General features: G+C 39.5%; 4 protein-coding genes across 12 annotated transcripts in view; 1 reads left to right on the top strand and 3 right to left on the bottom strand.

The window, feature by feature from the left end:
* Positions 1-262: 262 nt before the first annotated feature.
* MKKS (MKKS centrosomal shuttling protein) lies at positions 263-5,220 on the bottom strand. The gene is made up of 4 exons (XM_056486359.1): positions 4,230-5,220; positions 3,586-3,761; positions 2,816-2,926; positions 263-2,370 (listed from the first exon to the last, which is right to left on the bottom strand). The coding sequence occupies exons 1-4, from the start codon at positions 5,218-5,220 to the stop codon at positions 1,930-1,932; spliced, it is 1,719 nt and encodes a 572-aa protein (XP_056342334.1). The 3' UTR covers positions 263-1,929.
* On the bottom strand, positions 4,700-9,091 carry LOC130250574 (uncharacterized). Of its 3 annotated transcripts, XM_056486368.1 has the most exons (4): positions 8,914-9,091; positions 7,908-7,931; positions 7,228-7,457; positions 4,700-5,644 (listed from the first exon to the last, which is right to left on the bottom strand). In XM_056486368.1, the coding sequence occupies exons 1-3, from the start codon at positions 8,996-8,998 to the stop codon at positions 7,249-7,251; spliced, it is 318 nt and encodes a 105-aa protein (XP_056342343.1). In that variant the 5' UTR covers positions 8,999-9,091; the 3' UTR covers positions 4,700-5,644; positions 7,228-7,248. The 3 variants fall into 3 exon arrangements, with proteins under 3 accessions (XP_056342343.1, XP_056342344.1, XP_056342345.1); XM_056486369.1 differs by lacking the exon at positions 7,908-7,931; XM_056486370.1 differs by lacking the exon at positions 7,908-7,931 and having other exon boundaries at positions 7,228-7,453; positions 8,914-8,974.
* Positions 5,198-5,597, bottom strand: LOC130250575 (uncharacterized). Its single transcript, XM_056486371.1, has one exon. It carries the CDS (start codon positions 5,595-5,597, stop codon positions 5,454-5,456), a length of 144 nt encoding a protein of 47 aa, XP_056342346.1. The 3' UTR covers positions 5,198-5,453.
* Positions 8,899-14,243, top strand: part of SLX4IP (SLX4 interacting protein) — an 87,229-nt gene continuing 81,884 nt past the window's right edge. The window contains exons 1-3 of one of the 7 annotated variants that reach the window (XM_056486363.1): positions 8,899-8,974; positions 10,326-10,467; positions 12,945-12,993. In XM_056486363.1, coding sequence (XP_056342338.1) covers positions 12,967-12,993 — 27 coding nt within the window. In that variant the 5' untranslated portion in view covers positions 8,899-8,974; positions 10,326-10,467; positions 12,945-12,966. The other 6 variants (XM_056486362.1, XM_056486365.1, XM_056486361.1 and 3 more) reach the window with 6 other exon arrangements.

Genomic DNA, 14,243 nt, shown 5'->3' on the forward strand with positions numbered 1-14,243 from the left:
CCTACTGTGTTATTCTTTAAAGATGAGGCAACACTAAACATGAAAGGTTCAAGCCTACTGTAGTACAACTGAGAACTGAACCTACACTGTCCATAAATACAAGAGCAAGCTGCTTATTTATCCTTTTTAGTCACAGTAAGAGACAAAAATTCATTTATATTAAAATTATTTATATATGAAAAAAAATTTAGTTCAGGTATAAATGAATTTTTAGCTACTTACCAAAAACTAAATTTAATTTTTCCAGTTTTTTAATCTGTGGCTTTTTGGGGGAGAATAAAAACCATTGTCAGCTCTGATTCAAGACCTGTGATTCAACCTTCAGATACCAAGACAAAAGAACACTCACAACTACTTCTACTTGAATATTGTTTTAATTTTCACTTCACAGCTGTAGTCACTAAACTCAACATTTTCACACTGCATAACAAGCTGCTATTATAGGAAGTAAAATAGTATAATTCAGCACTCTGAGCTGGAGAATCATAATTAGATGAAGTATTACCAAGATTCTTCTGTGCCTTAAGATATGCACCATCATTTGGCTTCATTATTCCTGATGTTTTCATATAGTTCATGGCATATGGGAGGATCAAGATATAAAAGCAGCCTTTTTACTAACCAGCATTCAGCAGCCTCCATTCTCAACCCTTGTAACATTCTTGAACAAGTCCCCAAAGGATGCCTTACAGCACTGAAGCAATCATTTCAGGTCATAAAAAGATAAAGAACTTTAAATAACTCTTCATTTTTTTTCCCAGGGAGAAAATGATTACTTATGTTCTTAAAATTAAAAGGACTTTGTACAGAAAGTCTGGAAAGATGTGGTTTTAATTACATATTTCAAAACTGAATTACACATAACAATTCTACTGCTTATATGCAGTAAATAAATATATTAAAAACTTAAGAGACCAGGAGAAAAAATAAGCAGACTAGACTACAACTGACATGGATGTTTTCTGGAAACACACTATAAATAATTTTTCCCTTGTGACTCAAAACAGAGGGAGAAGAAAAGGGGCAAAGAAAATGAGCTTAAGTAAGAAACTCTAACACCCTTTTTGATCTTGCATGCAAGCAGAGAATGAGAAAAAATTTTGATCATTCAGTCTACAGCCTTATTTAAAGATCAAAACAAGTCTGAGCAGCTTAAAGCCTTACTTCATTAAAAGAAGCCATGCACAGTCAAAGAGTTAATTGAATGGTAAGTGGGACATTATTTCTTGCAGCTTTGCTTAAATGATAGAAACTTCATTATAGACTGGCCCTGTACTCCACAGAAGACAATCAAGGTCCACTTGACAAAACCTTTTTCCACCCAGTCTGTCATTTCTTTTCAAATCTTCTATTACCTACCTACTACCTGAAGAGCTCCAAGTTGAGTTTTTATAGCTGGTTAAATAAATTACACATATGAATTAAAATCTTTCAGCCGTTTAGAAATAGAAACTGCATATACATACAGTATACAGTGACAAAAACTTCAGAACAAAATTAAAAACAAGTGGCTCAAGGAATATGCTAAGCCTTTTTTACCTACAAAATTAAAAATACCAGTGTTAAAATTCTGCTGCAATATAAAAGTCTCTTTGAATGTGCACAGCTTTTGCTGAGACTGTATAAATTTCAATACATAACGTTTTCTCAGCAAGTGAATCCATTTTTCCCATTCCTTTGAAGATGCCACAGAGCTAACCAACATCCAAAATTTCCCTTAATGCAGAGGGAACAGGTTGAACATTTGAAAATGCTTGAGAGCACAGTAGATTAACAATGAGAAGAGTATTCAATGGCCGACTGTTGGATTTAAATTTTTTGTCTGCTGTCCACATTCTAACCTATTCAAGTATTTTAATATGTTATACATTATCCTGCTTTCAATTCAGCGTTGTCTTGCTATACAACACAAGTCACAAAGGATCAGAACTAATTTTGATCTTCAATTATGTATGAAAGATCCAAAATCAGGTTGGCTGTCTCCAGAGCTACCTGCAGGCCACTGCACTTGGCAGCAAAGCAATCCAGGGTCAGGAGGTCAGAAACCTTTACAGAGGGCTCTTTAGGGCAGCCCTGTATGACAGGAGAGCCAGACTGGCCTTGCAAAAACCTCCAGCTGAGGTCCTCTGTGTTACCATTCATCCCACAGCCACATGTTGAAATTAAATCTGACCACTTTGAGACACAGGGAGAACCTGATGGAACAAACCAACAGTGTCCATAAACCATATCTGTAAGAACATCTTCACCATCGTGACTCAGAGAGCGAGCTACAGACTCCAGGGAACGGCAAAACCCCTCAGCAACCAACTGGTATTGTGTCTGAGAACAATCTAGGTCTTTGAAAGTGCTGGCAGGCAAAATAGAACTCTAAAAAAGAAACCAGAACAGCAAAGTTAGAACACTGTTTTACAAAAATAATTTTAAACCTGTCTCATACTGCTGGTTTTTTTCCCCCCGAAACAGATGGTTCAGTTCTAACTAAAAAAATGCTTAAGTCATGATTACCCCACAGTAGGAAAGAGTCAAAGCAGAGTTCTGCATTATCATCTTTCAATATAAAAACTCTACATATTTTCAACACTTAGAAACATGCAATTACTATAATGGATACCTAAAGAAAGATCAACAAGTATACAAATAGCATTAAGGTTAAAAGATATAATTAAAACTGAATGCTTCAAATAGACCCTTTTATTTTATATTACTAGTTAGCAAAAATGCCACATTAATCTAGAAAGAGACACTGTTGCAGTGATTCTATACAAATTCTTGTTTATATTAAGCATCTTTATAACTCTTGTGTTTTACGTACCTTGTGCCTTAGGTATGAAGCCAGGTGAGTTTCTGTACAGCCCCCTCCTAATAATGCCAAAGGTTCCTTCACTGTTAACTGTAAAACGTGTTCTGCAGTTTCACAGACACGCTGAAAATCATATGAAATTCTTGTTAGACACACCACAATTAACAGGATTTGTGCCCACTGAAAAAACACACCAGAATAAAATTTTCAATAGTTTCTGGTGCAGATTCCATAAACTTGAATAACTTGTGGATATAAAGCTGCTGAGGGATTTCCAAGACCATGTTTATTTAATGACAAACTGTCTTTATTTGTCCACACTATGGAAAGGCAGAAATAAAAAGCTTCATTTAAATCCTTCTTTTATCAAAACAGGGCTATAAATAAAAAGTCAATCAGTATCAATGGCATTTCCAAATCAACTGTTCAATGCAAAACAATGTTTGACTATCATTGTATGTGTTGCTGCTGCCTTTCTGCTAGGTAATTTTGATTTTAATGTTCTCATAGAATGTAATGAAAATACTTATCCAGTACTGGCCTCAAGAACAGGTGAAAAAGTTACCTGTCCCTAAACAATCTCCTGTATTGAAACAGAGGCATTAAATGAACATGAGTACTTCAAGGATTTTGAAATTCTAGAAACAAATAAACTGAATTTATGTACTGAAAAAATGTTGAACTGATGTTTCTAAGCTCAATGTATTTAATATTTCTCAGTGTTTTCTTTTTCCATTAAAAACATGACTTTCCAAGAAAAGATTTGAAGAAAATTTACTGACCTTCAACTCATCCCATGCTGTTTCACTTCTGTTACAGAGTATCAGGCTGCAGATAACTGTGTTCTCAGAAATCAGATGTAGATAATGCTTTGAAGCAAAACTCTCAATACACAAATCTTTCAAACTGCCATAACAGCCAGGAGACAATGAATGTATGGAAGCTATAGGCTGTGAACCTGTCAATTAAAAAGAGAGAAAACAGTATGTGGTACCATCAGAACAGCTAGCTGATGCATTTCATAAAGCATAAACTTTATTCTTCTTGGCTTTTTAACTTACATACATTGTTTAATACCTGACATTTCAATTCACAGAGGAAATCACAGAAGCAAACACATAAAAGTGCAAGACTTGGTGGCAGTTTGAGATAAAAACAAAAGTAATTGTTTCATTTGCCTTGAATCAGTTTGAAAAAAGTTACTGGAATTGGACACCCCTCATGCAGCAAGCAGTGATAACACCTGTGGTATGCCACTATCAGGGGCTGCAGAAGACCAGTCTCACCTTGAAAAATGGTTTTCAGGCTAGGAAAGAACAACTACAGAGAGAAATAAGAGACTCCTTCCTCTGCAATGAGCCCACCCCAGTAAATGTTCATCTCACACTGAAAACTCCAGGTGTGGAGCAGAGAACTGTGCTGTTACCTGTCATGCGGCCCAGGGGCTCCATCAGACACAGCCCAGCCCTGTCCACAGCGATGACACCGTTCTCCTGCAGGTACTGTTTCAAGGAGGGATGCATCACCTTCTGGCACACCACAAGGCCCACCTCATCCTTAACCAGCTGCTTCCCCACACTAAGCAACTGATTCAGCTCCAACACTTCCAGAGAAACTCCGTGGTGGACCACTATAGTTCCTTCCTCAGGGTTAAAGCCATCACCTGACATGGACACACTGAAAAGTGCAATCTTGATCGTGTTTGAACCAGTCCTTTTGACAGCAAGTGGTTTTCCCAACTGGATTTCTGGTGTTTCTATCAGCAGTCCAGGAAGAACTTTAGAATCCATAACTCTTCTACCTTTCACAGGTATTATCACACACTTCCCTAAAACAGCATTAGTCTCAACATGACATGGAACAGTAAATATAAAAGCCTTTAAAACCAGTGAGGTGAGATGATCAACTTCAGTTTTATTAAGCATGCAAGCAGGTTTGCTTGTTAAAATGCTACGAACCAAACAAACAAGAGTCCCAACACTGCTAAAATCCACAGACACCCGGCACCCACAAGCCTCAGATTTCAGGTGGTCCATGCACAGACTCAGAAGATGCTTGCTAATTTTAACGACAGTAAAAGGTGCAACATTCAGGCTCCTGAAATTTTCAATGAAGCCACAGCAAAGGATGGCAGTGAACAAGCCACAGTCGCTGAACCGTGACACGTGGTTCCGGACGGAGGCTGTCAGCACACGCAGCACGGGCTGGCTGATGGAAAGGTGCCCCAGGAGGGCTGAGGATTGGGAAGTGGCACAAACACAGCCCCCCACACCATTGTGGAGCTGCTTGAGCCGACCAGCTGGACCGTAGGAAGATTTTAATATTCCACTCAGCAGAGACAGTGACTGACTCACTGCATCTCCAGTTAAAGGCTCGCTAATAAATAACGGAGGCTTTTTAGCTTCAAGGCGAGACATTTTGAAGGTAAGGTTTTAATTCTAGCCAACAAAACATTTCATTTTTACTTGGATCAATAATTCATTGCACTTTTAAGAGTAGTACATTTTAATTCTTTGCTGGTAAGGATTATTATTTTCAGTGTGAAACAGTATATATAACATTCCTGAAACTACTCATGACAGAGCTCTTAAAACAAGGCTTTAATCATGTTACAAAACTGATAAATAGTGACAGCAGGAAGCTATTTCATTCAGGATGATCTCTTAGCTTCTGATTGAGATTGAGCAGACTTTTTTGCAACATAGTTTACAACCATGCTTCCCAAATGGACACCTATAAGTGACAGTCCTGCTACAAGCAGAAAGTTCTTTCTATTCCAGGTAGTTTTCTTCATCTTTTCTGGCAACAGTCACAGATGAAAATCTTCAAGCTTAGTTATACCTACAATAAAAACCAGAAAGATACTAGAATAATCTTATGAAAATAATTGTATAGCTCGACCTATTTTAGTTCTCACCAAAAAAAAAGTCACAGAAAGACAAATATTGCATCAAAACATCATTTAGGTTGGAAAAGACCTTTAAAGTCAAGTCCTGCTGTTACCCCAGCACTGCCAAGCCACCACTGAACCGTGTCCCCAAGTGCCACATCTGTGCATCCATTAAAGACCTCCAGGAATGGTGACTGAGCCACCTCCCTGGGCAGCCTGTGCCAGTGTTTGACAACCCTTCCTGTGAAGACAGTTTTCCTAATATCCAATCCAAACCTCCCTGGTGCAACCTGAGGCTGTTTCCTCTTGTCCTAGCACTTGTTACTCAGGAGGAGAGACTGAAGTCCAGCCCCCTTCCAGGTGGCTGTAGAGAGCAATAGGGTTATCCTGAGCCTTCTTTTCTCCAGGCTGAAGGCCCCCAGCTCCCTCAGCCCCTCCCCACAGGAGCACTGTCCTTTAGGGACTCATTCAGCACCTCAGTGTCCTCTTTGAAGGGTGGAGCCCCTCACCAGTGCCGAGCACAGGGGACAATCACTGCCCTGCTCCTGCTGGCCACACCATTGTTGGTCCAGGCCAGGACTCCCAGGAGTCTGGGCACACACTGGCTCATGTTCAGCTGCTGTCACCAGCATTCCCAGGAATTTCTCCTGCCACTCTTCCCTGTGGCTCAGCATTGGGCTGTGACCCAAGTGCAGCAGGGCCTTGTTGAACCTCAATTGGCAATTGGCCCAAACATTCTATAATGCTTTTTAACTGAGAAAAATCTACTAATATCATTTTACTACAAACTTAGAGAGTGCATCAATTATACCTGTTAATAACTCAAATTCTGACCACTGGTCTATCCTGCTACAAGTAACAGGCTACCAAAAAACTTCACTGAAGTACCAAAAATACAGTGATATCCACCTGATTTTACTCAAGAATAAAAGAACACACCTAGTGAGCAGTGCTTGCCAGGCAACAGAAACAGCAGCTTTTGATGCTCAATCAACTTGAAGAAATCTGGTTCAAACAAAGTTATCTTCAAGATGCCCACAAAAAAAGTTTTCCAGTTCTTAAAACAGTAAAATTTAAATCAATGTTTATTGATGTTTCTATGCAAACTCTGCAGTATTTACACTTGTACTTCATTTTGTTTCATTCTCTATTGTAATCATCACGCCTACCAACATGGAATATGTTATTATGCACAGTCACAATTATTGCTGGGCAGTTTTAAGCCTGAAAGGACACTGTTATAGATTCAGTCATAAGTTTGATGACTGTCCTGAAGTTACTGGAGCTTGTTTTAAAATATCTTTTAAGACAGATAATACCCTCACTTAATTGATCCCACCATGTGAGATTGAGCAGTAATTTTTGAGATTTATGATGCACTTTTTTAGCCTCTGTAGGTACGAAAAAATTAACACAGTTGCAAAGAATAAAACTCTGAAAGACTTAAGTCAGAACACCAAAGCTGTATCTGAAAATTCTCAATTAATTAATCTTCTCCCTCAACAACACAGATACAACTAATTAGGCAACTTACCCAAAAATCAAAGTACTAATGCTATTTTTCTTTATTTTTGCGTTCGCTTTGCATCATGAACGTCAGAATCCCAGGTTCTTGAACAAAATTCTCTGTCTTCACTTGGAAAATAGGACTGGACTTCAAGTAATACCAGCCCCAGTGCACTAGCCCCAGGCCAGTTCCCATAATAATCAGAACTTTGTTGTCCTTCCAGAAGGTTTTAAGACTCATTGCAAACTGGCATCTACCTAGGTAAAGATAATTTATTATTTTAAACATATTCTAGAAATCCTTTTTTTCTTACTCTATAATAACAACACTGAACAGATGAAGCTGAACATTAATACCTTTAATTGCAGTGCAGCAGATGACTAAAACACTAAACAAAAAGCCTTACTTTGTGAACCTAAGAAAAAAAAAATAAAAATAACCTCAATCCAGACATTTTGAAATGTTAATTGCTGCATTTGCTTCGAGCTTTGGCAGGCTAAATCTTAAACACAACAAAGCAACACAGCTTTATCTAATTACAAGCACCACTGCTCAGATGGTAAATATCTGAAGCCCAAAAGCAGGTTCAAAACACACCTTCCCCCCCTGCAGTTAATAAAATTCAATGAATAGCTGAGCTCCTAAGGGAATACAGAGCTTTTAAATTGCAGGCAAAGCAAGGTGTGATGCTTCTGACACCACTTTACCTTTGTGCAGCCTTGTCTGACCACCTTGTGGTATTCAGAAGCGGCATCATTACAAAGAGAGTAATTAAAAGAGAGTAATAAATTAATCCTTATATAACAAGAAACTGGAAAAAACTACTTTCCATGGGATTTTGCACCTACACTCAAGTTTTTTATGAAAATTTCTCACTGGTTTAAGCAGTTATGTTATAATTACATATTATAATATTGGCTTTTTGCAAATATTAAAATAGATGCTGGATATAATATTGAAAATAAATTTTTATTAGACATAGTAGTAAAATAGCTGATATAGTTATGCTTGTAGCAATTAAGCTGCCTGTTTAGTTAGAATAACATCCAACAGATGCCTAATAAAGACTCCTACTACTATCAACACCTACAGTCTAAAGAAAGTATGAACCAAAGCCCAAGCTGGAGGTAATAATAAAAATAAACTAAAACCACAACCAAAAAATGCGCTTGCTCTAAAAAAGCAACCCAAGAAAAGAACCGTGCTAAACAGTACTTAAAACATATAGAGAAAAGCTTAAATATGCATAATTGCTTATAAATGTGCAGTAGGTTAATGCAATAAAAAAGTATGTAAAGAGGGTGTCTCCGAAATAACAGGTGTACTCTTAGCGAAATGCCAAACACCCAGCCGTTAACCTTTTATTATCTTTGTCTCCTACTGCCCTTTAGTAAACTTTTACCTCTTACCCAAAAAATAAACTTCAGGTTTTTTTCACAGCTACAAAGCTGCAACCCGGAGAGGAAATGCTCCTACACCTTACCCCTGACAGGTGCAACCCGCCCTACCACCACTCCTCCATCAGGCCATGGAGCCCTCACAAACTCTTCCTCCTCCTTCCCCGCGACCTTGAAGCGCGGGCGGCTGAGGGGGCAGCGGCTCCCTCAGGCCCGCACCGAGCTCGGCGCACCTGACACTTCTCCCCACTCTGGGAGGAGAGAACGAGCAAGGTGCAGCCGACAAACCTCCCAGGGGAGACGCGGATTCACTCACCCCCCACACATTCAAACGCGCCCCGGCAGGAAGCAGAAGTGGAAGCCGCACGACCCCGGAGGTGCCGCCCCTCCCGGCTCGCCATTAGCGGGGCTCAGCGTCGCTCAGCGCCCGGGCCCGCCTCGGCCGCCGGCGGCCATTTTGCGTGCGGGCAGCGCGGGGCGGGCGGCGGCGGCGGGCGCGGCCATTTTGGGTAGGGCAGGGCAGGGCAGAGCCGGGGAGCGGCGTGAGGAGGGGGCGGCCGCTTTGTGCTGCCCGGCTCTTGCGGCACCGCCTGGGCCTCCAGCCCCTCATTTCTCCGCGGTTAAACCTCTGAGGGGATGCTCGGACAGCCGGGGCTCTGGCGGCGGTGCCGGTCGGCTCCTACCGAGCCTCCCTCAGGTGCCGCCTCAGTCGCGCTGTCCCGTTCCTCACCCCCTCCCAGCCTGGCCAGCACTAGCCAGGCTTAAAAATAGACATATATATATAATTTTTCTTCCTTGCATACCTGCTCCTGCAGCCACTCTGCCTTACACCTGCGCCCAGCCGTACGAGGCTTCCTGTGGGCGGGCTGAAGTACCTGGTCAGAACAAGTTCAAATAACTTTGTTCCCTGACCTCCGCTTTTCCTTAGCTCGTCTGCTTCCTTGTGTTCACTTTTGCTTTATTCACTCCTGTAAGTACAAGAAACACTCCTGTGAATACAGTAATACTTCTCCTGTGTTCACTCTTCTCTCTACTCCTGCAGTCGCTGTCAAGATTACCTCGTTTTATATTCATGTATTAATGAATGGGTTTGTTTTCAATTTCGTTTATAGTTGCGGAGTTTATGATTGTAGCCAAAAGACAAATATCTAACGCCTAATCCCCATGGAGAAAGGAGCATAATTTTTTAACTGTATAGTAATTTTTCATTAATTATATTCAACTGTTGTACAAAAGTTTAAAAAACTAATAGTCCGTGTTTATGACGGCCCTCTGATGCTCCTCAGAACCTTTCTTCCCTCTAGTTCTATGTAGTTCTGTGGTGACTGGGTCATGTTTTTGACACTGAATTGAGCTTAAAGGTGAATGGGCAGTTCAGGAATGAATGAGTGTGAGTAAAAATAAGGAGAAAAGGTGCTGACTGGCTGGAACAGTATTTTTCAAGGGTTAAGTGGAGTAATTGGCAACAGTGGGCATAGAAATCCGGAATGGCAAATGGGAAGATTGTGGTGTGTGTTTTCAGAACCAAAGATGCTTTACTGGGTGTGGGAATAGCTGAGCATTGCACTGCTCATCCCAAGCTTAGGATGTGCTCCCAGAAACTGACAAGTGCTAGACAGGAAAATTCAGAAAACTCTTCCTTTATGTTGTGATAGTTCATTTCGAACTAAAATAATAGTCAGTATCAGAGTTCCTTAATTAGCATTTGTTTGTTTCTGCTGTTTTCAGGTACCTCCTCTCCCCAGGTGTGGTAAAGGAGATGGGCAGTGGGTGAAGCTTGCTGCTGTATTTCCAAGTGTGTGCCAGGAGTTTTCAGTTCCTTGTCCCTTCCAAACTGCATTTCCTCACCACAGGAAGCTGCTTTGCTAAGGTAAGATGCTGTTCATCAGCTGCCAGAGGACATTTGAGCTTGCTCTTTGGGTGTTTTCTGGTTTCTCTTGAGTATCCACTACTCCATTTGACTCAAATTTAGGAAAGAAAGATATTCTGCCACATTATTTTTTAAGTGTGTCTCACTCTAGCTACAGGCAACCTATGTGTTTGATTCTAAATCATGTCTTCATGCACAAGTTGTATCAGCATTTTAGGTCTTGGAATACTGCACATCCCACATCAGGACTCTCTTTTTAATATATATAAATAAATAAATACAGTCTTACGATGAGTTTTTCTGCTGCATTTGCTTCTCTTCATATATCCTTATGTGGAGTTTAGAGGTTTGCAACAGAAAAAGCATTCCATGAGACAGAATCTTGGTGTCAAACAGTAGCATTGTAACAGATCTGTGTTTTTGGTGTTTGTTTTTGTTGTTTTTTTGGCTTTTTTTTTTTTTTAACACAGGAAATGGCAAAGTATTTTGGAGCTAGTTGTTTTTTTTCTCTTGAACAATTGATGAGTGGTTTTCCTCATCTTCTGATGTCTTAGCATTGAGTATTTTTTCACCTGTGTCATTTCAGTAATTTCCCTGATGGTTCACACATTAAATATTTTCCTTTTTCTTTTCTGTGGATTTGCTTACATTTTGTCTGTCTGCTGTATTTCCTTTGTCTTATCTGTGTGGTCAGTGCAAAGAATGGGGTGGTTGGCAAACTCCCAAAGTCAACTTACTCCCAGGAAGACTAAACTGAACCAAAGCTAACTTCTCTTGTGCATCCTCTTCCTTTTTATGTTTTTCTTCTATTATTTTGTAAATTGTGTTTGGAGGGGATTTCTGCCTTCCAGCAGCTCTCACATGAGTAGTGGCAGACGTGTTGCAACAGTATTATTCTGGAAAGTAAATTGTTACCAGAAAGAAATCAGTGATGGCAGGATGAATTCAGCTGAATTTACCACATGACTGAACCGGACTAGGATGTCTCAAGTGGTCCAGAGCTCTGTTCCTTGCACTGTGTTTCTCAAAATTGCCATTAGTAAAGTTGACAGGATTTTATCTGATAAAAGGGAGAAGTTTCCAGGGCAGTTTGGTGCAAGGGAGAATGATAGCAGCATGGCACTATGGTATTCCAGCTTCTGTGTGCAGGACTGTTAAGAATGTTAAGATCAAAATCACCTGTACTGTGCAGTTGTAAAGTGGGTGGTTATCTTGTTTTGCACTTTTTTTGAAGTTAAATAGTGATAACAACTGCCTTTTGAAACATGTAAGTGTAGTGCCTGACAGAAACATGTATCCCCAGCCTGACTTGTGTCCTGAAATTTTGACAGCTCTATCACAGCACTTAACAGTAACTTGAAGTATGCAATGAGAAATGTGTACACATTCCTCAAGTTTTAGTATTTTCCTATACCATCTCCTTGATGACCAGATTTGTCCATTTAAAGAGTCTAATCCTTTAGGAAACTTTAGATTACAAAAGACCTCTATTCTCAGTGTGATTTCATTTATTGCAGACATAAATTTTCTTTGAGGCTTGAACTGTATTGTTTGGATACTCTACCTCCTGCCACTTTACTGAGACTCTGCTTCACCTGGTTTTCTGACCCATCCAAGTCTCTTTGTTGTCTGTTGGCTCTCTTCCTACCCTGTGTGAAAATAGAATGTATCTTAGTTTTTGTATTCCTGTTTTTTGTAGCTATTAATTTGGTACCACAGGGTCCGTTGCATGTCTCTCCTGAATCCTGACATTGTGGAGGTAGACTTTAATGAGTTTAACCTGATTTTCTCCTTTTTTGACAAGTCAGTTTTTGGCTCCTATTTATGTGGAGGATGATGAGCTTCCTAGTGACAATTGCAGTCTGTGACTGTAATTGTCAGTTTGGAAAAAAACCTTAGCAAATTGAGAGTTTTTTCTTGAGCCCGAGAGAATGTTCAGCTTATAGCACAAATTAACACTTCCTGAGGTACTTGGAATGGTCTGAGGTAGGGTCAGCTCAATGTACTTCACTCAGGATCCCAAATTAAGTGATTTAGGCCCTTTTTGGGATAAGCAAGAGAGGAGGATGTCCAAAGTTCACTTTGCTTTTGTGCAACCACCATATGACTCAGGTTATGTTGCTTTATATATGTAGTGTAAAAATTTTAAATATATATAACATGTATGTATGGATGGATACCAGGTAAGCCAAAACCTAAAGTTTCTTACTTGAAAGAGTTCTAACTTTGTATTTCCTGTGTTGGATGCAAAGTGTCTGGACAGTTATGAGGTTCACTAAAATGAACTTACACAGGCAGCTAAGTAATTTTCCTTTAAATAAGAATTTTCCTTATTTTTTTTAAAAAGAAGAGTGTAGGGTTTGAAGAACAGTAGTCATGATGAAGGCATAAGCCACAGATGTAAAATTCCTTCTCAATTGCTGTAGAGATCTGAGTGTTTCTCCAGTTCTGATCACTTTTAACTGGTATTTTTACAGGACCAGCTTACACTGACCTATCATGGCATCCAACAAATTTGTTATTAAGGTAAGTAGAATGTCATAGCTTTAAAAAAATAAATCTCTACTTTTTGATACTAAAAGTGCATCCTTCAGGCTTCTGGTCATAATAACATACTTTATGTGAGCTTTTCTCTCCCTCTGGAAGCAAACTTTGCTGCTATATCAGCTGAGGATGAAAATGTTGTAACTAAAAGTGATTAGTTGTGCAGTGAGAATTAGAAACTGTATGAATTGTCACCAAAAAGCTATTTGCCTACCTGTAGTAAAATTTTGGGTGGATTCTTTTCTCACTGTAATCTTGTTAATACTGTTTATGTACTTCACAGCCTGAAGGGTTCTTAATTTAAGGTGTAGCAATGTATTTAAACTATTTATCATGCTTGACATTTTCTCTCTTTTTTTTGCCTCTTTTTTCCATTTTCAGAGATTGGTTGTTTCATGTGAAATAAAATGCTATTAAAGTTCATTTTGCAAATAGTTCCAGACTTTTGGTTATGTGCTGAAGAGCAAAGCTTTTCAAAACATTCTGTAATAAACATAGCACTTCATAATTCTACTACTGTAACTATACCAGCTAATCAATAAATTAACCTAATTGTGATTAGCACAACATGTTATTATCTTGGAAGTGTTTCTTCCAGGAATTTTCATAATACATGAGATTTTTCTTCTGTGGGTATGCTTGGAAATTTTTGGAGGGCAGCTACAAAATCATTCCTGAGTGATCAGGCTGTGGAAGCTGTAGGAGCTTGGTTTTGTGGGTAACCAACCTGTTTAATGAGAAGACCAAGCATTTAATTTTGGTGTGCTATGTGTTCTTCTCCAAGGAAAACTTCTGTCACTTAGTTGGATGTTTGCTTTACATTTTTACTGTTTAACAGGATTGCAAACCTTCAGTTAACAGTATCATATTATTCAGTGCTGCTGAGTTGATAGAGAGACTTACAGGAGAAACAGCTTTGATTTTGAGCACATTTTAGCTGATACTCCAAGTCTGTGCACCACTGATGTTGATAACAACAGGAGCTGAGGCTGAAGGCTTTGCTTTTCTCAGCTGAGAACTCTTGATATCATCAATGTTCACATAAGTTCCTGAAAAAAATAGTGGTGTGAGTGGGAGTGTCTGCACTTGTTAAAAAGCCTGAAGACACTTGGTTTCTGACCTGCATCATTACAGCTTCATTATTCAGCAGGGATGTGTTACTGGTTTTCAGCATGGATCTTGCAATCACCAGGTTTAGCTGAGCAAGGGCTAGGTTTTTATTGAGGATGTCT

This window comes from Oenanthe melanoleuca, chromosome 3 (assembly GCF_029582105.1).
Source record: "Oenanthe melanoleuca isolate GR-GAL-2019-014 chromosome 3, OMel1.0, whole genome shotgun sequence".
NCBI lineage: Eukaryota > Metazoa > Chordata > Aves > Passeriformes > Muscicapidae > Oenanthe > Oenanthe melanoleuca.

Bases quoted from the DNA above. Each gene is read 5' to 3' on its own strand.
- LOC130250574 (XM_056486368.1), bottom strand. From the start codon at position 8,998: ATGGCGAGCCGGGAGGGGCGGCACCTCCGGGGTCGTGCGGCTTCCACT. The intron at 7,932-8,913 runs GTGAGTGAATCC...GAATACCACAAG, and splicing joins CGCGTTTGAATGTGTGGGGG to GTGGTCAGACAAGGCTGCAC. The intron at 7,458-7,907 runs GTAAAGTGGTGT...ATCTTTACCTAG, and splicing joins TCAGACAAGGCTGCACAAAG to GTAGATGCCAGTTTGCAATG.
- MKKS (XM_056486359.1), bottom strand. From the start codon at position 5,220: ATGTCTCGCCTTGAAGCTAAAAAGCCTCCGTTATTTATTAGCGAGCCT. The intron at 3,762-4,229 runs GTAACAGCACAG...TTTAATTGACAG, and splicing joins GCCCCTGGGCCGCATGACAG to GTTCACAGCCTATAGCTTCC. The intron at 2,927-3,585 runs GTCAGTAAATTT...TATGATTTTCAG, and splicing joins CAGCATGGGATGAGTTGAAG to CGTGTCTGTGAAACTGCAGA.
- LOC130250575 (XM_056486371.1), bottom strand. From the start codon at position 5,597: ATGAAGAAAACTACCTGGAATAGAAAGAACTTTCTGCTTGTAGCAGGA.